At 65.6% G+C, this 19654-nt stretch overlaps 1 protein-coding gene across 3 annotated transcripts in view; it reads right to left on the reverse strand.

Moving 5' to 3' along the window:
• Nucleotides 1-2732: 2732 nt before the first annotated feature.
• The window catches only part of LRP1 (LDL receptor related protein 1), a 74812-nt gene continuing 57890 nt past the window's right edge, over nucleotides 2733-19654 (reverse strand). For 2 of the 3 annotated variants that reach the window (XM_032713653.1, XM_032713652.1), the window contains exons 54-89: nucleotides 19460-19600; nucleotides 19185-19372; nucleotides 18496-18679; nucleotides 18210-18295; nucleotides 17837-17956; nucleotides 17369-17556; nucleotides 16760-16965; nucleotides 16399-16587; nucleotides 16100-16248; nucleotides 15577-15670; nucleotides 15172-15288; nucleotides 14964-15083; nucleotides 14385-14507; nucleotides 13762-13887; nucleotides 13111-13227; nucleotides 11356-11462; nucleotides 11006-11138; nucleotides 10564-10683; nucleotides 10005-10127; nucleotides 9569-9712; nucleotides 9358-9492; nucleotides 9044-9163; nucleotides 8556-8827; nucleotides 8284-8462; nucleotides 7938-8044; nucleotides 7620-7736; nucleotides 7355-7531; nucleotides 6860-7000; nucleotides 6568-6741; nucleotides 6277-6438; nucleotides 5718-5892; nucleotides 5288-5392; nucleotides 5039-5103; nucleotides 4725-4812; nucleotides 4472-4616; nucleotides 2733-3831 (exon numbers count right to left, since the gene is read on the reverse strand). In XM_032713653.1, coding sequence (XP_032569544.1) covers nucleotides 3694-3831; nucleotides 4472-4616; nucleotides 4725-4812; nucleotides 5039-5103; nucleotides 5288-5392; nucleotides 5718-5892; nucleotides 6277-6438; nucleotides 6568-6741; nucleotides 6860-7000; nucleotides 7355-7531; nucleotides 7620-7736; nucleotides 7938-8044; nucleotides 8284-8462; nucleotides 8556-8827; nucleotides 9044-9163; nucleotides 9358-9492; nucleotides 9569-9712; nucleotides 10005-10127; nucleotides 10564-10683; nucleotides 11006-11138; nucleotides 11356-11462; nucleotides 13111-13227; nucleotides 13762-13887; nucleotides 14385-14507; nucleotides 14964-15083; nucleotides 15172-15288; nucleotides 15577-15670; nucleotides 16100-16248; nucleotides 16399-16587; nucleotides 16760-16965; nucleotides 17369-17556; nucleotides 17837-17956; nucleotides 18210-18295; nucleotides 18496-18679; nucleotides 19185-19372; nucleotides 19460-19600 — 5075 coding nt within the window. In that variant the 3' untranslated portion in view covers nucleotides 2733-3693. Of the gene's footprint in view, nucleotides 3832-4471; nucleotides 4617-4724; nucleotides 4813-5038; nucleotides 5104-5287; nucleotides 5393-5717; nucleotides 5893-6276; nucleotides 6439-6567; nucleotides 6742-6859; nucleotides 7001-7354; nucleotides 7532-7619; nucleotides 7737-7937; nucleotides 8045-8283; nucleotides 8463-8555; nucleotides 8828-9043; nucleotides 9164-9357; nucleotides 9493-9568; nucleotides 9713-10004; nucleotides 10128-10563; nucleotides 10684-11005; nucleotides 11139-11355; nucleotides 11463-13110; nucleotides 13228-13761; nucleotides 13888-14384; nucleotides 14508-14963; nucleotides 15084-15171; nucleotides 15289-15576; nucleotides 15671-16099; nucleotides 16249-16398; nucleotides 16588-16759; nucleotides 16966-17368; nucleotides 17557-17836; nucleotides 17957-18209; nucleotides 18296-18495; nucleotides 18680-19184; nucleotides 19373-19459; nucleotides 19601-19654 lie in introns of those variants that run through there. The other variant, XR_004361172.1, reaches the window with a different exon arrangement.

The raw sequence follows: 19654 nt of genomic DNA on the forward strand, positions 1-19654 counted from the left end.
GACCCCCCGTCCTGCCCCTCCTGGGGAGGGCAGAGGGTCCCCCCACTGCTGGGCCCCCCCAAGACTCCAACAGAGGAGGGGGGACCACCCTACGGAGACCCCCGGGGGGCACCCCAGGCCCTGCCACACCCCGAGGAGGGGTCCCCTTGCCGGGCACCTCCACCCGTGTCAGGCTGGACACGCCACCTGCGTCACCTGCAGGGACACGCGTGTGCACACACGGACACACATGTGCACACATGGACACACATGTGCACACATGGACACGCGTGTGCTCGTCCCCTGACCGGCGCTGGGCCCCTCTCCCAGCGGTTCTCACCTGCCCCCCCCCCGGGGGTTTCACATCCCAGAGCCCCCTCCCCACCCCCTCAATTTGTCCTTATTATTGTGGGTTTTCTCTGATTATCCCGGGAAGCCGCCGGCGGGGTCTTGGCGTCGGTGGTGCTGGGGGGGGTGACTGGGGGCACTGGGGGGGGTGGATAGGGGCACACGGGGGGGGCTGGGGGCACGGGGAGGGCACTGCAGAACCGCCTGGACATGCGGAGGCAGAATGATAAAAGATAAGGGAGAAATGGGAAAAGGGAAGGGAGAGGGTGAGGAATGAGGGAGACGGGAGAAGGGAGAAGGGGAAGAGAGAGGAGAGAGCAGAGCCACGAGGAGAGGGGGGGTCCAGGGGCCCTGGTGTCAGGGGGTCCCAGCCAGCCCCATGGTGGCCCTGGGCGTGTGGGCACGTTGCACCCCGTGCCCAAGATCTGCAGCTGGGGTTCAGGGGAGCCCCCCCGACTCCAGGGTGGTCCCTCCAGCCCCCTCTTGCTGCTGCCCCAGTGCCAGCACTGCTGGGGGGTGTGAGACCCCCTGGAGCCCCACAGCCCCCTGCTCCTCTCTGTCCCCCACTTCCCACTGCCCCTCTCCCACAGGACCCCCCCCAAGGGACCCTGGCACTGTTTCCCCCCGATGCCACACTCACCCCACAGAGGGTTGGGGTGGCTGAAGCCTGGGGGGGCTGCAGGGGCACCCAGACCCCTTGGGACCTCCCCCAGCATCACCACAAAAACTCCCTGAGGGGGTCCCTGATGGTCTCACCGGGGAGCAGACACCGGGGTCTGTGAGAGGTTGGGGGGCTCTGGAAGAGGCCCCCCCACTCCCTGCCTTAACAGAGGCCTGATGTGGGGGGAAAGGGAAAGGTGGAGGGGAACGAATGGGGGAAGGGGTGAAAAATAGAAAATATTGAAGGAAAAAGATAAAAAGGGTTGGGGGGGGAGAGGGGAAAGGGAGGAAAAACCTCGGGAGGAGATTTAAGAACCGATAAGTGAACAAAGAGCCGGTATTGAAATAGATCTGAGGCCGCCGGCGCCCGGTGCGGGGCTGGGGGGGTTCAAAGGCAGCGGCTGCGGGGGGTGGGGGCTGTGCCGAGGCTGGTGATGATGGGGGGGGGGTGAGGGGGGACCTGCTCTGCTGAACCACCAGCCGGGGGGTCCAGGACCTGCCCTGGGGACCCTCACACCTGCCTGGCACGAGGCAGGGCCGGGGCCGACCCCACGAGGGTTCGACGCCACAAGTGAGGCCAAGCCGAGCCCCCCGCCCGCCCAGCACGAGACCCCCGGGGCAGCCACGGGCCCCTGCCCAGCCAGGAGCCCCCTGGGGCAGCCATGAGCCCCCCTGCCCAGCCACGAGCCCCCCTGCCCAGCCATGAGCCCCCCTGCCCAACCACGAGCCCCCCTGCCCAGCCATGAGCCCCCTGCCCAACCATGAGCCCCCCTGCCCAGCCACGAGCCCCCTGCCCAACCATGAGCCCCCCTGCCCAGCCACGAGCCCCCCTGCCCAGCCAGGAGCCCCTGCCCAGCCAGGAGCCCCCCTACCCAGCCAGGAGCCCCTGCCCAGCCAGGAGCCCCCCTACCCAGCCAGGAGCCCCTGCCCACCCATCCTGCCCTCTGGGTCCCACCGCTGCCCTCGGGGTGACCGAGCCCCCCTGCCCACAGCCCCTGGTGCTGCCCTGGCAACAGGGATGGACAAACAGGGGGGACACGCGGACTGGGGGGCACACGGGGCGCTCGTGGCGGGCACGAGGGGGGCACATGGGAAGCAGACGTACATGGGAAAAAGATGAGGAAGACACAGGGGTGGGCACAGGGTGGGACATGGGAGAGAGACACACGGGGGGAACACAGGGAGGGACACAGGGGGGAACACAGGGGAGGACACACGGGGGGGACACACGGGGGGCTCTCGGGGATGCGCGTTCTCGAGAGCGGTGTCTCCACCTGGTGGCGGCTTCTGGTACTGCGCGCGCCGCCGGTGCCCGGTGACACTCCCGGTGACAGTCCCGGTGACAGTCCCGGTGACACTCCCGGTGACACTCCCGGTGCTTCGGAAGCCCGTGCTCGGAACACCCCGTGCCCCCTCCCCATGACCTCCCCCTGTGCCACACGACGGAACGAAAGGTCCTGGTGGGAACCCCCTGTCCTACAGCACCTCCCTGTGACCCCCTCCCCGTGACCCCTCGACCCCCCCTCCCCCTCACTGCTCCCCAGGACACCCCCCGCTCCCGACCCTCCTCCTCCCCACTGCCCATAACCCCCCGAGCCCCCTCCTCACTCCCCAGGGCCAGAACTGGCACCACTGGGCTTTGAGGCCATCGTGACCCCCCACCCCCCCCAACCCCGGGCTCCCCCCCAAAAACTGCCTCCCCCCTCCTCCTCCCCACCCACCCCTCCCCAACCATCAGCCTGCGCTTCGGTTTTTAAAAATTTTATTTATAACAATATCTGTTTTTGTTTAGTTGTAAAGTAATCCAGCAAAAATTATTAAAACATTTCCCCCCAAGTAAAAGGATGGGGTCCCTCCCCGCCCCCCCCATGCGTTTATTTATTTCTACTATAAAAGCTAAGTCATCTCCGGGGGGGGGTTGTGGCCTTTTTTTTTTTTCTTTCTTTCTTTTTCCTGTTAAAAAATGTGCATGTTGGAGAGCGGGCCGGGGGCAGGAGAGGGGCTGGAGAGGGGGCCCGTGGGGCTGGGACCCCCCCCCACCACAGCGGGGCTGGGGGCTTCGTCCTGGCCCCTGTAACAGTCGGGCAGAGAACGGGGGAGAGGGGTAACGGGGCGGGGAAAGGTGGGGAGGGAGGAAGGGGAAGAGGGAAGGAAAGAGGAGGAGGGAGGGGAGGGAATGGGGAGCCAAGGGCGGGGTGCAGGGGCTGAGCTGCAGGAGAAGGGGGAACCCGGGGAGCAGATTTGGGGGGGGGGGGGAAGGAAACGGGGTCCCCAGAGAGGGGAGCTGCCGGGGCTGGGGGGGCTGGGGAGCGTGTGGCCCCTGCTCTGCCGCCCCCCCCGTGCCCCCCATGGCGGTGACCCCACATCTCCCGTCAGCCCCGGGGTGTTCACCCCATACCCCGACACCCCAGCCTGTCCCGGGGTGGGAGGGGGCGGGAAAGGGGAGAAGAGGGGAGGGAAGGGAAGGGGAGGGGGGGGGGCCCAATGTAAAGAGATTTAAAATAAACCAAAGCCGGGTCTGGCAATGAAGACGCCGAGGCCTGGGACGGGGGAATATACAGGTAATAATACTGCTCACATAGAAAAGTAATAATCCTTCATTTGTACATTTATACAGCGGCTCGTGGCCCCTCCGGCCCCCCCCCCCGCCCGCCCCTGTGGCGGGGGCTGTGCCGGGCCCTGCGGCCCCTCACCCCCCCCCGGCCCCTATGCCAGGGGGTCTGCCAGGTCATCGTCCCCCCGCGCCAGCAGCTCCCGCTTCTCGTCCGTGCTGGCCAGGGAGTTGCGGCTGTTGTGGGCGCCCATGTAGAGCGTGGCATACACGGGGTTGGTGAAGTTGGTGGGCTGTGGACAGGGGGGAGCAGGTGGGAGGGGGCACGGACACCCCCCCTGCCCAGAACTGCCGCCCCCCCCCCCAGGGGTGTCCCCTGCCCCGCGGTGCCTCGGTGAGAGCCCCCACCAGCCGTGACCTCCTCCGGGTCCCCGCTGGGCCCGTGGTGCTGCCATCCCTCCCCTGCAGCCTCCAGCCCCAAAGCCTTTGAGACCCCTCAGAAACCCCCAACCCCAAAGCCTTTGAGACCCCTCAAAGACACCCCCCCAGCCCCAAAGCCTTTGAGACCCCTCAGAAACCCCCAGCCCCAAAGCCTTTGAGACCCCTCAGAAACCCCCAGCCCCAAAGCCTTTGAGATCCCTCAGAAACCCCCCAACCCCAAAGCCTTTGAGACCCCTCAGAGACACCCCCCCCAGCCCCAAAGCCTTTGAGACCCCTCAGAAACCCCCAACCCCAAAGCCTTCGCAACCTCTCAGAGCCCCTCACCTCCAAAGCCTTGAGAGACCCCCAGAATCCCCCCCAGCCCCGAAGCTTTTTCAACCCCTCGGAGCCCCCCCCCTGCAGTGCCACAGCAGAGTGCCCCCCCCACCCAGCACGTGCCCTCCCTGCACCCCCCACCCCAGGCTGGAGCCCCTGCAGCTGACAGTCCCTCACCTTGTCGGGGTCCAGGGCGAAGTCGGCGTCCAGCAGCTCCCCCACGTCGTCGTCGGGCTCCCCCTCGTACATCTTGTAGGTGGGATTCCCGATCTCCACGTTCATGGCACCGTTCGTCATCCGCTGGTGCTGGAAGCCCTTGGCACTGGGTGGGGGGACGCAGAGGGTCAGTGCCAGCGACGCCCCACAGCTGCCCCACGCCCTCGAGGCTTTCACAGCTGGCACCGAGGGCTCCTGCCCCGCCCCGACTCACCCTTTAATTCTCCACTTGTACCAGACAAAAGCCACCACGGTGAGCAGGATGAGGAGCAGCAGGATGGGGATGACGATGGAGGCTGTTCCTGCAGGAGGAGGGGACGGGAACAGTCAGAGCCTGCCGGGGGGGGTCGGTGCTCACACCCCCCCACCTGGGCTGGCCCTGTCCCCTCTCCACCACAGAATGGGGGTCAGGAGTTGCATGGGGGCACCGGGCAGCCCTGGAACCCCGACAGCAACACAGCCCTGACCCCCGGGGTGGGGTGGGGTGGGGTGGGGTGGCAGGGGGCTCACAGCACTGCCCCCACTTACGGCTGCTCTGCTGCTCGCTGACGATGAAATCCTCGCAGCGCGGCCCCGTCACCCCCACGGGACACCTGGGAGGGCAGGGAGAGCAGCGGGGTTAGCGGGGCAGGGCCATGCGGGGAGGGAGGGAGGCAGAGGTGGGCACAGAGCTGGGGTCAGGGTGGGGTGGGGGGCACACAGAGCGGGGTGTGTCAGTCACGTCTTGGGGGGGGCAAACAGCCCCCCTGTCCCCCCCTGCACCCCCCGGGCTCTTACAGGCACTCGGGCAGCTGCGTCTTGTCCCCGATGGAGCAGGTCCCGCCGTGCAGGCAGAAGTTGTCACAGGTCAGGCAGCTCGGTGCTATCTTCCCGTCGGGGCAGCTGTGGGGCACAGAGGATCAGCCCCGTGGGTCCCCCTGGCTGCCCCGTGCCCCCCTGGATGCCCTGTACCCCCCCCAACTCAGCCCCCCAGGATTTGGCTGTTGGCTCATGCCACTGGCACAGCTCACGGCTGCTGGGACACCAGGATGGGCTCTGGGGAGACACCTCCTCCTTCCAGGGCCCTCAAGTGCCCTGGATTGATCTGCCCTGAATCACCAACCCAGCTGTGGCCAATCCCCGTAGATCCAGCCACAGGGTTTTCTCGGGGGTCTCTGTGCCCACCACCCCTCTTCCTCCCTCCAGGTTGATGATTCCCAGCACCTACGTGCAGGAGACCTCCCCACTCTGCTTGTTGATGCTGCACTTGCCCTCCTGGCACCGGGAGCACTTGTTCTCCTGGCACTGGGCACCCTCAAATTGAGGGGGGCAGCGGCACTGCTTGGCACCACTGGCTGTCATCTGGCACACGCCGTCGTTCTCGCAGTAGTCGAAGCACTGCCCTGTGGGGGACGGGGAGGGTCAGGGTGGGCATCTCCCTGCCAGCCCCTCCAGAGGGTTGTTGGTGGCCCTGGTCCCTCATGGAGCACCACACCGCCCCGGTTCCACAGATATCAGCCCCTGGAAGAGGGAGACCTGGGAATCCAACCCACAGGTGCTTCCCCAGGGGACCCCCAGCACCCGCAAAAGAGGGAAGGGGACCTGTGAGCCCGACCCGTCCAGGTGCTGTCCCCAAAGGTCCCCAAGTATCCCCAGGGGAGGGGCACCAGTGCACTTAATCCCTCCAGCGCTGTCCCCTGGGGTCCCCAAGCATTCCCATGGGTGGGGCCCTCTCCTCTCACCCCGCCCTGTTCCCGTCCCTGCCCCGTGGCATGGGTGGCACTCACGGTACTGGCAGCGGTCCCCGATGAAGGTGGGCAGGCAGCGGCAGGTGGGCTGGTTGCCCTGGTTCACGGTGCAGCTGCCGTTGTGCTGGCAGTAGTCCGTGCACACCTGCTGGTTGCACCGGGGCCCGGTGAAGCCGGTGGGGCAGCGGCAGGTCGGCATTCCTGTGGAGGGATGGGTGAGAGCTGTCAGCCTGTCTGTCCCTCCATCCATCCATCCATCCATCCATCCATCCATCCATCCATCCATCCATCCACCCACCCTCCCGGCACCGGCGGGCACCCCCGGCTCACCCGAGGGGGACGCGGCGCAGGTGCCCCCGTTCTGGCAGTAGTCCGAGCACTGGTCGATCTGGCACTTGTCCCCGTTGTAGCGGGGCTGGCAGCGGCACTTGGCCTGTTTGCGGGCGTTGAGGAAGCAGCTGCCGCCGTTGAGGCACACCAGGTCACACGTGTCCGTGGTGGGCACTGGGAGGGAGGGATGGAGGGGACGGGGGTGAGCGGGACCGCGCTGGCGGGACCCGACCTCCCTTCTCCTCCCCTTCCTCCCTCCTCCTCCTCCTCCTCCTCCTCTGGTGTCACCCACCGACCGGGGAGACGGTGGGCGAGGGGATGACCACGCAGGTGCCGTTGTCCAGGCGTTTGCCGTTGGGGCAGGTGCAGACGGGGCCGCTGGGGCTCAGCAGGCAGAGCCACTCGCACTTCTTGCGGTCACAAGGATTGGTCACTGCAGGCGGGGAGGGGACGGGGTGGTGAGGACGGTGGGGTGGGGACAGCACGGTGACCCACAGCCCTCCTTGCTCCCCAACACCTTTAGGACACCCCCAAAGCCCTCGATGCCCCGGGGTCACCAGCTGACTGCGCCCCACTGCAGTTGGCGTCCCACAACCCACCCCACAACCCCCCCTGCTCTGCCCCACCCAGACCCCCCCACTTTGGGCACAGAGCTGCGGGGCTCAGTCCCCTCTTCCCAAGCGCTGCCAGCAGTCCCCTCACCCCCTGGCACCTCACACCAGGGGTCAGGCCCCAGCAGCTCCCTCGCACCCCGGGAGCAGGGTGGGGGTCCCAGGCTCACACTCACCCTCTGGCTGCTTGTACTGGTGGTAGAGCACGACGTCGGTGGCATGGTTGAGGCCGGACGTCAGGTTGGTGACGGCCTTGTGCCCGAACTTGTGGATCTTGAAGATGCGGTTGTTGTGGTAGGTGACGCCGTAGATGTAGTCCTCGAAGATGTCGATGCTGAACGGGTTGCTCAGCCCTGGGGAAGCCGAGAGGGGACGTGTGGAGGCAGGGATTTAGGGTGGATCCTGGGCTGGGGGCCCCCGTGGGGCTCGGGAACCGCTTACCCTTCTTGTTGTCGATGGCCACGACGGGGTCGGTGCCGTTGAGCCGGATGCTGCCGATGACGGAGAGCTTGGCATCGGCCCAGTACAGCCGCTCGTTGTGGTAGTCCACGGCCAGGCCTGAGGAGACACAGCCCCCAGTGAGCTCTCAGCCCACCCCGAGCCCCTCCTGACCAAATGACCTGCAGAGCAGCCCCCCTGCCACCCCTGCACCCTCCTGGCGTGGGGCTCCGAGCCCCCAGAACAACCCTCCCCAACACAAAAGGCCCCATCAAGGTTTTTGCTCCCCTCGTGCCCCTCCTGTTACGTGTTTCTGCTCACCTGTTGGCCACTGGATGTTGTCCTGCACCAGGGTCTCCCGCAGCGTCCCATCCATGGCAGCCGTCTCGATCTTGGGGTGATTGCCCCAGTCTGACCAGTACATCGTCCTGGAAGGACACAGGAAGGTCATTCCCATGGGAATGGGGCAGCCTGATGCAGAAACAGCAGGAACCCTCCCACGCTGTTCCCACAGTGTCCCAGAGTCCCCAGGCAACTCTGGGGCAACTCGAGGTGACACAGGGTGACACTGGGACATCGGGAGCTGCCACCACGCACGGGCTTGTGGTGAGGGGAGCGAGGTGAGAGGGCTGGGCAGGGGAAGGGAGGAAGGGCTCAGGTCTCTCACCCCCTCAGCGGGTCAACCACGATGGCGTGGGGCTCGTCGATCATCCCCGAGATCAGCGTCTTGCGGTTCTCGCCCTTCATCTGCGCCACCTCGATGACGTCGCGCCCCGAGTCCGTCCAGTAAATGTTCCCGGCCACCCAGTCGATGGCGATGCCCCGCGGCATCTTCAGCCCTGAGATCTGCGTGGGGCAGAGAGCAGGGGGAGGTGAGGGGGGAGGACACCCCCGGCCCGTCCCCGGTGCCCCCGCCGCGCCCCGGCAGAGCCCACTCACGTTCAGGTGGGTGACGCCGCCGTCGATCTGGCGCCGGTTGCGGTTGGAGGCGGTGGAGGCGGAGGAGGAGGCGGGCAGCTCCCGGTAGGAGATCCTGCCCGTGTGCCAGTTGGTCCAGTAGATCTTGTTGCCCTTGACGTAGATGTCCATGGCGTCGATGCGCACGTTCTCGTCGCCCTGGAAGGCCGGCTCGTAGGCAGAGTTGGGGTTGAAGGGGTACATGCTCCGGATCTTGTTGTCGTCGGCGATGTAGAGGATCTGGTGCTCAGAGCCTGCACAGGAGGAGGAGGAGGAGGAGAGGTTGGTATGGGCTGGACTGGGAGCAGAGACTCAGCCAGGGACAGACAGACAGCACTGGTGGTGCCAGAGGGGTGGGCAGAGGTGCAGGGGGATGGAGGGAAGAGCAGAGGGGTCCCACAGGAGGCCCTGGGCACACGGGGGGTCCTGAGCACACGCAGAACCCCTGTGGGTCCCCGTTCCCTCCTGACCTTCCGCCTTGCACATGTTGTCCGTCTTCATGAAGTTCTTGGCGCAGCTGCAGACGTGGGAGCCCTTGGTGTTGTTGCAGAGCTGGGAGCAGGTCCCGAAGCGCAGGCACTCGTTGATGTCTGGGCGGTGGGACACGGGATCAGGGGGAGACCCAGAAGGTGCCCCCGCAGACCCCGTCCCTGTGCCCCAACACCACCATTCCTGCTGCCCCAGCCCCTCCCTCCACAGCTGTGAAATGACATCTCACTGGCAAAAGCCAACCACAAGCCCAGCAGCCCGATCCCGAGCCCTCCCCAGCAGCGGCGGGAAGTACCTTGGCAGGAATTCTTGTCCGGCACCTTCTGGAAGCCCCTGCGGCAGGTGCAGTACGAGGCAGAGTGGGACTGGACACACTGAGCCTCGTCCCCACACATGGTGGTGTTGGTCATGCAGTCGTAGGACTTGTGCTCTGCGGGGGGAAGGTGCCATCGATCACACACGTGTCACGGTGGCTTCCCCAGTGCCCACCCCGGCCCCCCACCCACCGTGGGAGCAGGATTCCTCATCGGAGCCGTCCCCGCAGTCGTCGAAGAAGTTGCAGCGGAGGTTGGCGCTGATGCACTTCTTGTTCCCGCACAGGAACTCATTCTTGTCTTGGCTGCAGCTCTTGGGCTTGGCCGTGGGTGACTCTGCGGGAGAGGGGCAGCGGCTGTGACCCCCGTGTCCCTGTGACCCCCGTGTCCCTGGGCACCGTCCCTGTGGGACCCTCTGGGTGCCAACAGCACGGGCAGGGAGCAGGCAGGGACTCGAGGTGCTGCGCCCACACCCCGGCTTTGGGAGGAAGGAGTGGGCAAAGCCAACCCCACCACCTGAGCTGAATCCTGAGCTCTGGGAGGACCACCCCGAGGGCCACAGTGACCTGGTGACCTGCCACCCCTGCCACGTGGGCGCAGGGCTGTGCCCACGGGCAGCCCCACTCACCGCAGTCCTTCTCATCCGTGTTGTCTCCACAGTTGTCAATCCCGTCGCACTGTCGACCGATCCACAGACACACCCGGTCGTTCTTGCAGCGGAACGGTCTGTTGGGGGGACACTGGAATTTCACTGCACCAGCAAACAGAAACAAACGGTGACGGTGAAAGGAGACGCCAGAGCCAGGCTGTCACACTTGTCACGAGCTGCTGCTCGGCCTCTGCCCGCTCTCTGGGCAGGGCTGTCCCACGCGGGCGAGCGGGCTCCGGAGGCTGAAGCAAAGAGACTGAAGCAAAGACAATTGCCCGGCTGCTGGGAGCCCTCTCCTCGCCCAGCCCCGGCCCCCCCAGCCCCCTCCCCGCCGCCAGCCCCTCGCCCCACTCAGCCCCTCTGCGACTCCACTCCCTCACAGGAGGCACCTCCTTCCCCTTGGCCCCCCCAGCCACCCCCGAGAGGAGCTGCCACAGGTCCCCCCCCAGTCCCCGCAGCGGTGCCCGAGCCCCGGGACTGCCCCCCATCCCCGGGGCACAGGGGGTGCTCGGGGCAGAGGCACCGCGGCATCACTCACAGCACTCCTCGGGATTCTCATCCGAGTTGTCCCCACAGTCGTCCTCCCCGTCGCACTTCCAGGCCAGGGGTTTGCACAGGGTGTTGTTGCACTGGAACTCGTCCAGGGGGCACGTGCGAACTGTGACAGCGGGGCAGGAGGGGACACGGGAGGGGACACGGGACAGGACACAGGAGGGGACATGGGAGGGGACACGTCAGCCCGCGCTGCCCCGCTGCCAAAACCCCAGCCCGGGGCCGCGATTCCAACTCCCAGCATGGACGGGGTGGGAAGGGGAGTCCCCAGGGCTGGGGGGTTTCCAGGGCTCAGATCTGTGTCTGTGTGTGCCCAGGGGTCGGGCAGAGCAGGGCTGGCACACACAGGGGAGCGGGGACAGAGGTGACATGGGGGCAGGGAGGGGGGGACACGCCCAGCCCCGGGGCCCCCGCGGCGCTGCCGTTACCGCCGGTGCCGCAGTTCTCCTCGTCGGTGCCGTCCATGCAGTCGGCGTCGGCGTCGCAGCGCCAGCGCATGGGGATGCAGTGCCCGTTCTTGCACTGGAACTGGTCGAACTCGCAGCGGGGGGTGCAGTCCTTCTGCAGGGGACGGCCGAGGAGGGACACGGTCAGCGGGGACATGGGGTGGCCGTGGCAGCCGCTGCACCCGCGCTCTGAGCCCCAGGACAGAGGCAGGTGGGGGGGACAGAGGGGGACACGTGTCCCCTGCCAGGTTGGGCAGGGCAGAGGGGCTGTACCAGGCAGGAGGGGGGGACACGTGTCTCCTGCCAGGCTGGGCAGGGCAGAGGGGCTGTACCTCGTCGGAGCCGTCGGCACAGTCGTGGTCCCCGTCGCACTTCCACCTGCCCGCGATGCAGCGGCCGTTGGCACACGAGAACTCGCTCTCGGAGCAGGGCCGGGGCGCTGGGGACAGAGCACACGGGTGTCCCCTGAGCGGGGGGACAGCCAGGGCAGGGGGCAGGGGCGGGGAGTCTCCCTGGCCAACAGCTGGGGGGGCACAGGCTGACACAGACACGCGGCCAGTGGCACTGGGGACACGGGGGGTGCAAGCAGAGCCAGGGGAGCTGCCGGAGAAGGGCGTGGCTGGTACCACCTCCCAGCCCCCTTCCCACCCCGCTCCAGGGCTGCCAGTTCCCTGCAGGGGTTTCGGGGGGCACTGGCTGGTCCCCCGGGTCACTCACTCTCTGTGCAGGCAGCACCAGCCCCACTCACTGCCCACCCTGGCTGCCCCTAGGGCAGGAGGAAGGGCAGCGGTGCCCTGGTAGAGCCTCACCCCTGTCCCCCCTCGCAGGGCACGGGGACAGACACCCCCTCACAGCTCATCGGCACAGTTGGTGCCAAATCCAGGAGGATGGCACGTGGCACAGCCGCCCACCCGGGAGGCTCTTGGGACCTTCCCCTCCCCACGGCCCCGGGGCTTTGGGGCACACGGACCCTCTGGCCATGGAGCAGGACTGTGGGGGCAGAGCGGGGTAGGGGGTGTCCAGCTGGAGCACGAAGGGAGGGTCACAGTGGGGACGGGTTTTGGAGCCAAGTCCGAGCCATGCACGGGCCCTGCGGAGCAGCAGGGTCAGACCCTCCCCGGCTGCAGCTCCGTGGAGGGAGATGCTGGTGCTGATGCTCAGTAAATCCACCTGGGCTGTCCAGTCCCGACCCCTCTGCCCTCACCTGGAAATTATTGTCTTCATTGATTTTAGAGAGATTGTACATGGAATTAAAAGATTTTTGGCAGGAACCTACCTCTGAGCGCCCCATAACGACAGTGTGAAAATGGAGAAAAACATAAGATGAAGTGAAATGGCACAAACTCAAAAACACGACGGGAAATCAACAGAAAAGAAAACAAAAGCTGCACCCTAAAGAGTTGCAGGGAGACAGAAGGACCTGGTGGGCACCACGGGGTGGGAGAGGGTCTGGCAGCAGCCTGGTGCTGTCCCATGGGCAGCCTGGGACCCTCCAGAGGGATAGGGCTGTGCTCCCACCCACAGCAGAGTCCCGGGAACTGTCTCATCCACGAGAACACTCACACTCCTCTGCTGCTCAGTGGGTGGGTGGGAACAGGGTGGGAACTCACTAAGGGACAGCACCGACTCTGCCACCTCCCCGTGCGCTGGCCCAGGCTCGGGATTGTGACCTGGGTCCCTCCTGATGGCTCCGTGTGCCCCCACTGCTGGCCCAGGTGCCACCTGGGGCAGTGCTCGGTGGCAAAGCTCGGTGCCAGCAGGACGAGGTGCCTGCGGGTGGCCGTGGCCACACTGGGCCCCTGCGCTGCTGCCGGGAGGGTGTGGGGGTCACCCCCTCCCCATTACCTGTCACCCTTGGGGTGTCTCCTCAGCACAGCCCCCCTCCCTGTGCAGGGCCAGGATTTCCAGACCCCTGGAGTCAGGGGTGTCCTGGCTGGGGGGACGTGGCAGCTCCCCAGGCTCCCAGCCTGGCACTGCCCCCGTCACTGTGACCACAGGCAGCAGGAGAGGGTCTGAGGAGGGCCCAAACCTCTCCCCTCTCCTGTGCTCCACTCCTGGGACACCAAAGGCCGGGGGGTGGCACGTACTGCAGCTCTCCTCGTCCGAGTTGTCCCCGCAGTCGTTGTCGTAGTCGCACTGCCAGCGGCCCGGCACACAGCGGTTGTTCTTGCAGCGGAACTGGTACGGCTCACACGTGCGCTCGTCTGGGGGACAGGGACAGCACGGGGGGTCAGCACTGCCACAGGCAAGGAGGGAGATGGGACAGGGACAGCACTGCCCCAGGCAAGGAGGGAGATGGGACAGGGACAGGGGTCAGCACTGCCCCAGGCAAGGGCAGGGATGGGACAGGGACAGGGCAGCACTGCCCCAGACAAAGGCAGGGATGGGACAGGGACAGGGACAGGTCAGCACTGCCTCAGACAAGGAGAGAGATGGGACAGGGACAGGGCAGCACTGGCCTATACAAGGGGAGGGATGGGACAGGGACAGAGGGCAGCACTGCCCCAAACAAGGAGAGAGAGGGGACAGGGCAGCACTGCCCCAGACAAGGGGAGGGTTGGGACAGGGACAGGGCTCAGCATTGTCCCACACCTCCCTCCAAGCCCTCTGTGCCTACAGCACTTGGAGAAGGTGCAGCTGAAACCCCCCAGAGGGGTCAGCCAGCGCCAGGCCAGCCTGCCCGTGGGGAACGGGGGGGCTGGAGGTGACACGGGCCCGTCCCCCCAGCCCCTGCTCACCACACTCCTCCTTGGGCTCGTCAGACCCGTCCCCACAGTCGTCCTCCCCATCGCACTTCCAGCGCGCCGGGATGCACCGGCCCGAGTCCTTGCAGCGGAACTCGTCCACACCACAGGTCATCTGGGCTGGAGGGGACAAAGTGACACGGGAAGGGCGTCAGCACGGGCACGTTTCGTTCTCCACGGGGCTGATGAACAGCCTGGAGCTGGCTGAGCGCTCCTGTCGGGAATGGGGGGGTGAGACCCCCCCCTGCTTCCAAGCAGTTCTCCAGGGAGAAGTCAGGGAGAGGAGGATTCCAGCAGGACAGATCCAGGCAGAGCCACCACCACCATCACCCACCGCCCACAGGGACTGAGCAGGGACCAAGGAGGGACTGAGCAGGGACCGAGGAGAGACTGAGTAGAGACAGAGCAGGGACCAAGGAGGGACTGAGGAGAGACTGAGCAGGGACCAAGGAGGGACTGAGCAGGGACCAAGGAGAGACTGAGTAGAGACAGAGCAGGGACCAAGGAGGGACTGAGCAGGGACCCACCACCCCACAGACACACACTGGTGACCAGCAGTGGGGAGCCCCCGTTTCTGGCGTGGCCAGCCCCCCCTCCTCACACAGGCCCCCCCTTACTGCAGTTGGCAGGTTCATCAGAGCCATCCACACAGTCGTTGTCACGGTCACAGACCCAGACCCGGGGGATGCAGCGCTTGGTGATGGCACACTGGAACTGGTTGGGGGCACAGGTCACCTCCGCTGCAGGGGGGAGAAGGGGTGTCAGGAGGGGCAGTGGGGCAGAAGTGGGGCTGCCAGTCACTCCTTCCCCCCCAAAAACAACCTGTAGGGCTGCAGGATGCTCAGGGGATCACAGGGGTCTGGCCATGCTCGGTGTGGGAGAGGGGAGCAGAGCCCCGTGGTGGCCCCAGAAGATTCCCAGCTATGGGGTACAGGGCAGAGGCCACAGATCCCTCAGCTGGGCAACAGGCTCAGCTCAAATCCAGGACAAATACTGAACAGGCCACTTTAAGGGATTTAAGGATTTCATTTCCACTAGGAAGGAGGAGTGTCTGTAAGGCAGTGGGGTGATGTGGACAGAAGCTCTGCTCTGAGCAGGGTTACAGAGAAAGCCCCAAATACCCCAAGACAGGGATCTGAGCCCCTCAGCCCAGCCCACACTTGCTCCCACCCAACACCCCGAGCACCCCCACTCACGACAGTCCTTCTCATCCTCCCCGTCCCCACAGTTGTCCTGCCCGTTGCAGCGGAAGATGCCGGGGATGCAGCGGTTGGTGTTGGTGCACTTGAACTGGCTGGGCAGGCAGACGTGGATGTCTGGGGGGAGATGACACAGTCAGGGGGTGACAGGCTGCAGCCCCGTGCTGGGGGGGCCTGGGGGTCGCCAGGGGACACGGGAACCTACCGCAGTTGGCCTCATCCGAGTTGTCCTGGCAGTCGTTGTCCCCGTCGCAGATGAAGGCTGGGTTGGTGCAGATCCCTGTGGAGCACTGGAACTGCCCCGGCCTGCACTTGAACTCAGCTGGGGGGTGACACAGGGGGACAGGTTTGCTCTGGGGAATGTTTTTAGGTCGAACCTCAACCCCCTGCTTCCCCCTCAGGGGTCCTCAGCAGGGACCCAGCACCCAATCCCAGGCTCGGGCGCAGTGAAGGGGCGGCTCTGCTCCGTGGGACAGTCCCTACACAGGGACAGGCGTGTCCCACTGCTCCCTGAGCCCCGTTACTGGGGTGACCCTCCCCTCCACAGGGTTTTTCAGACAGCCCAGGGGTGTTGGGGTGTTGGGAGCTGTGGTCACCCCCCAGCACTCACGGCAGTCCTCGGGCTCGTCCGAGCGGTCCCCGCAGTCATCCTCGGTGTCGCATTTCCACCAGAAAGGGATGCACTTGTCGTTCTTGCAGACAAACTGATGGAGAGAGGAGCTCGTGGGGTGGCTCGGGATGGGGAAGGAGGACCCCAAAGGCTTTGTCCCCAGGGAGCTCAGCCAAGGGGACTGACCCCGTGCTGTCCTGTCCGAGGTACCCTCTGGACACTCCATGTCCTGACCTGGAGCAAAGCCTTAACCCTGTGCCCACCCCACCCAGCCCCGGGGGTTTGAGGAGGGGGAACAGGCAGAACATTCCAGAGCTGGAGGGTCTCTGGCTCCCCCAAAGGTGAAGTGCCACAGGAGGGACGTGCTGCCTGTGCCCACAGAAGACGTCTGCACCCCAGCACCCGGGGAGACCACGGCAGGACGGACATGGAGATGGGCACAGGGAATGTCCAGGCAGGCAGGGGCAGGCAGGGGCAGGCAGGGGCAGGCAGGGCAGGCAGGGGCAGGCAGGCAGGGGGTTACCTGGCTGGCTGTGCAGTTGGAGACACAGGTTTTGCCATCGCTGCCCAGGTAGAAGTTGGTGGGACAGGCACACTTGTGCCCCCCACCCGGCGAGAGCAGGCAGAGGTTGCTGCAGCCGCCGTTGTTGGTCTTGCAGGGGTGGTTGGGAACTGCAGGGGAGAGCAGGGGGACAACAGCGAGTCAGACCAAGCTGGGGACCCTCCGGGTGACACAGGAGCTGCAGGACCCTTGTCACCCCATTCCTGCTCCCCTGCCCAGCCTGGCATCCCTTTCCCAGGGTTTTCTCCGGCCCCGCTCACCGTCGGGCTGGCGGTAGGGGTGGTAGATGTGGATGTCCATGGGCCGGTGCAACGTGCTGATCAGCAGTGTTTTGTTGGCTCCCGTCGTCTTGTGGGCCCGGTTGATGGACTTGGTCTCCCAGTCGGTCCAGTAGATGAAATCCTCGAAGAGGGTGAGCGCGAAGATGTGCGGGATGTCCTGGCTCAGCACTGCGAGGGGAGCGGGCGGTCACTGAGGGGCTGCCCCACGTCCCCCTCCCACAGGGAACCCGCCTGGAGCTGGGGACCGTCCCCAGCAGCCCCGGCTCCCACTGCCAGGCCCGATCCACAGCCCGGAGCCCCCCAGGGCCCGCTGGCTGCCCAGGAGCCCCGCTGCCCTCACCCGTGTGCCGGTTGGAGCCGTCCAGGCTGGCGAACTCGATGTAGTCCTCCCGGGCGTCGGCCCAGTAGATCCGGCTGTTGATGTAGTCGAGGGTGAGGCCGTTGGGCCAAGTGATCTTGGTGTCCACGATGACGCTGCGGTTGGTGCCGTCCATGCCGATCTTCCCGATCAGAGAGTGGTCCCCCCAGTCCGTCCAGTAGAGGTAACTGGGGATGAAACAGAAGAGCAGGGAGAAGCTGAGTCCGGCCCAAACCATGGAAATTCCTCCCTGTGAGGGTGGTGAGGCCCTGGCACAGGTTGCCCAGAGAAGCTGTGGCTGTCCCGTCCCTGGAAGTGTCCAAGGCCGGGTTGGATGGGGCTTGGAGCAACCTGGGATAGCACAAAGTGCCCCCTGGCAGGGGGTGGAACGAGATGGTTTTTAAGGTCCCTCCAACCCAACCATTCTGGAATTCTATGACATCCCAGGTGTGTGGGCACGAGGCAGGGAAAAGCACCCCGAAGGCCAGGAGAGAAGGCTTCATCCCACCTCCCAGCCTGCAGGACTATGGCAGGGTGACCACAGCCCCTCCCCAGTGCAGGGGGGAAGGTCCACGTCCCCCAGGCTCTCACCCGTTCTGCACGTCCACCACCAGCGCCCGGGGCTCCCGCAGGCCCGAGTTGACCAGCACGGTCCGGTACGCGCCGTTGAGCTTCGACACCTCGATGGTGTCCCGCCCCTTGTCACACCAGTACAGGTTCCCTCCCACCCAGTCCACAGCCAGCCCGTCAGGGTTGCTCAGCCCCGTGCGGTGAAGAACCTGCCAGGAGGAACTGGAGATGCTGGGGCTGGACGGGGAGAACCAAACCCCGGTCAAGTCCCCTTTCCCCCTTCCCAGACTCCGTGCCCCCCTCTTCAGGGCAGCATGGAGACCACCCCTGCTCGGGATGGGGATGGAAAACAATCCCACAGCAATCCAGGCTGATTCCCTGAGCCCAGTGATGACCCCACAGCAGGGCTGCTGTCCCTTCCCTGGCGTCCCAGGTGCCAGCCTGGGCCCCCCTGGTGGGTGAGGACCAGGGGCTGCCCCAGCCCCTCACCTGGACGTTGCTGCCGTTGATGTGCATGCGGCGGATCATGCTGCCCTGCGTGGTGACATCGGTCCAGTAGATCATCTGCTCCCGGTAGTCGAAATCCAGGGCCACGGCGTTGTTCAGCCCCTGGGAAGGAGGGAGGGAGAAGGGTTGTGGCAGCCTCAGCTGCTGGCACAGAGCTTTCAGGGGCTTTACAGAGTCCACAGCCTCGCTGCCTGCTCCTTGCCTACAGTGACCTCCTGCCATTTACATGGATCCACCATCCCCCTGGGAAGCCAAGAGCCCAAACTCCCCAGCTGGCAGCTCCCACGTCCTTCTGGGTCCCCCTCCATCCCAAAATCCCAGTTGGTGCCCCTCCTGCTCCCAGCTCGCCCCACACCTGCTTGAGCAGCGTGTAGTTGGAGCCGTCCAGGTTGAGCTTCCTCAGGTAGTACCGGTTGGCGAAGATGAGGAAGGGCTCTTCATCTGCATGGGGGAAGCAAGAAAAGTGGCAGGGAAGCACCTCTGGGACACGGGCAGAACCCTGCAGGCCTGCCACCCTCCCTGCCCCACCCCTTCACGAGCTGGGAGCAGCCACTTCGCCCTGTGGTGACCAACTGCAGCACCAGGAGCATCCCACGGTCACCGGGAGCATCCCGGGTGCCGCGCCCACACCTGGCTCTCACCTGTGACAGCCTTGCAGCTGGTGGGGTTGTCAGGTCTGAGCTTGTAGCCCTCGGTGCAGAGGCACTTGTAGCTGCCCAGGGTGTTGATGCACTTCTGGCTGCAGGGGTAGGTGGTGGAGCACTCGTCGATGTCGATGCACGTCTTCCCGTCGTCCTTCAGCCGGAAGCCGGGACGGCATCTGCACTGCAGGAGCAACCCGGAGCTGTCAGACACCCCCAGGGCCCACGTGCTGGGAGGTGACAGGTGCTGGGAGGTGACAGGTGTCACCGTGGGACACGTGGGCTCAGCAAGGACAGCTGGGATGCACGAGCAGCGCCAGAAGCGCCCGCGTTGTGTCCCTTGCCCAGCTGGCACAGGACAGATACAACCCTCATGTCTGTGGAGAAGGAAGGAGAGGGAACAGCTGGAGCCGTGTCAGGGGAGGTTGAGGTTGGATATTAAGAAAAGGTTCTTCCCCCAGAGGGTGGTTGGGCACTGGAAGAGGCCCCCCAGGGCAGTTCATAGCCCCAGTCCTGCCAGAGCTCAAGGAGCATTTGGACAACACTCTCAGGCCCATGGTGGGATTTTGGGTTGCCCTGTGCAGGGGAAGAAGGTGGACTCTGATGATCCTTGTGGGTCCCATCCAACTCAGGCTATTCCATGACTCGATGACCCCTCCAGCCAGCCCCCCCAGCCCCTGGCCCCCTACCTTGTACCCGATCTTGAGGTCCTCACACTCCTGGGAGCAGCCACTGAGCTTCTTGTTGAGACACTCGTTGATGAAGCAGTTGAGCTCGTCGGAGCCGTCGGCGCAGTCGTTGTTGTTGTCGCAGAGCAGCGCCTCGGGGATGCACTTCCCATTCTTGCAGAGGAAGAAGGAGTCGTTGCACTTGTTCTCTGCGGAGAGGAGGCGGCAGCGGTCAGCGGGGGGTGGCTGGGACCCCACTCCCCCTGCCAGGACCCCGCCCTGGCCCCCACAGGTACCTGGGCTGCTGCAGCGCGGGTTCTTGGGCGCCTCGTCCGAGTGGTCGTGGCAGTCGAACTCCCCGTCACACTCCCACTGCCGGTTGCTGAGGCAGCGCCCGTTGGCACAGCGGAACTCGTGGGGGCCGCAGGTGGGGTACTCTGTGGGAGGGAGGGGGGTTCAGACAGCATCCCACCTTCCCGAGCCACCCAGAG

This window comes from Chiroxiphia lanceolata, chromosome 30, assembly GCF_009829145.1.
Source record: "Chiroxiphia lanceolata isolate bChiLan1 chromosome 30, bChiLan1.pri, whole genome shotgun sequence".
In the NCBI taxonomy this organism is placed as follows: Eukaryota; Metazoa; Chordata; class Aves; order Passeriformes; family Pipridae; genus Chiroxiphia; species Chiroxiphia lanceolata.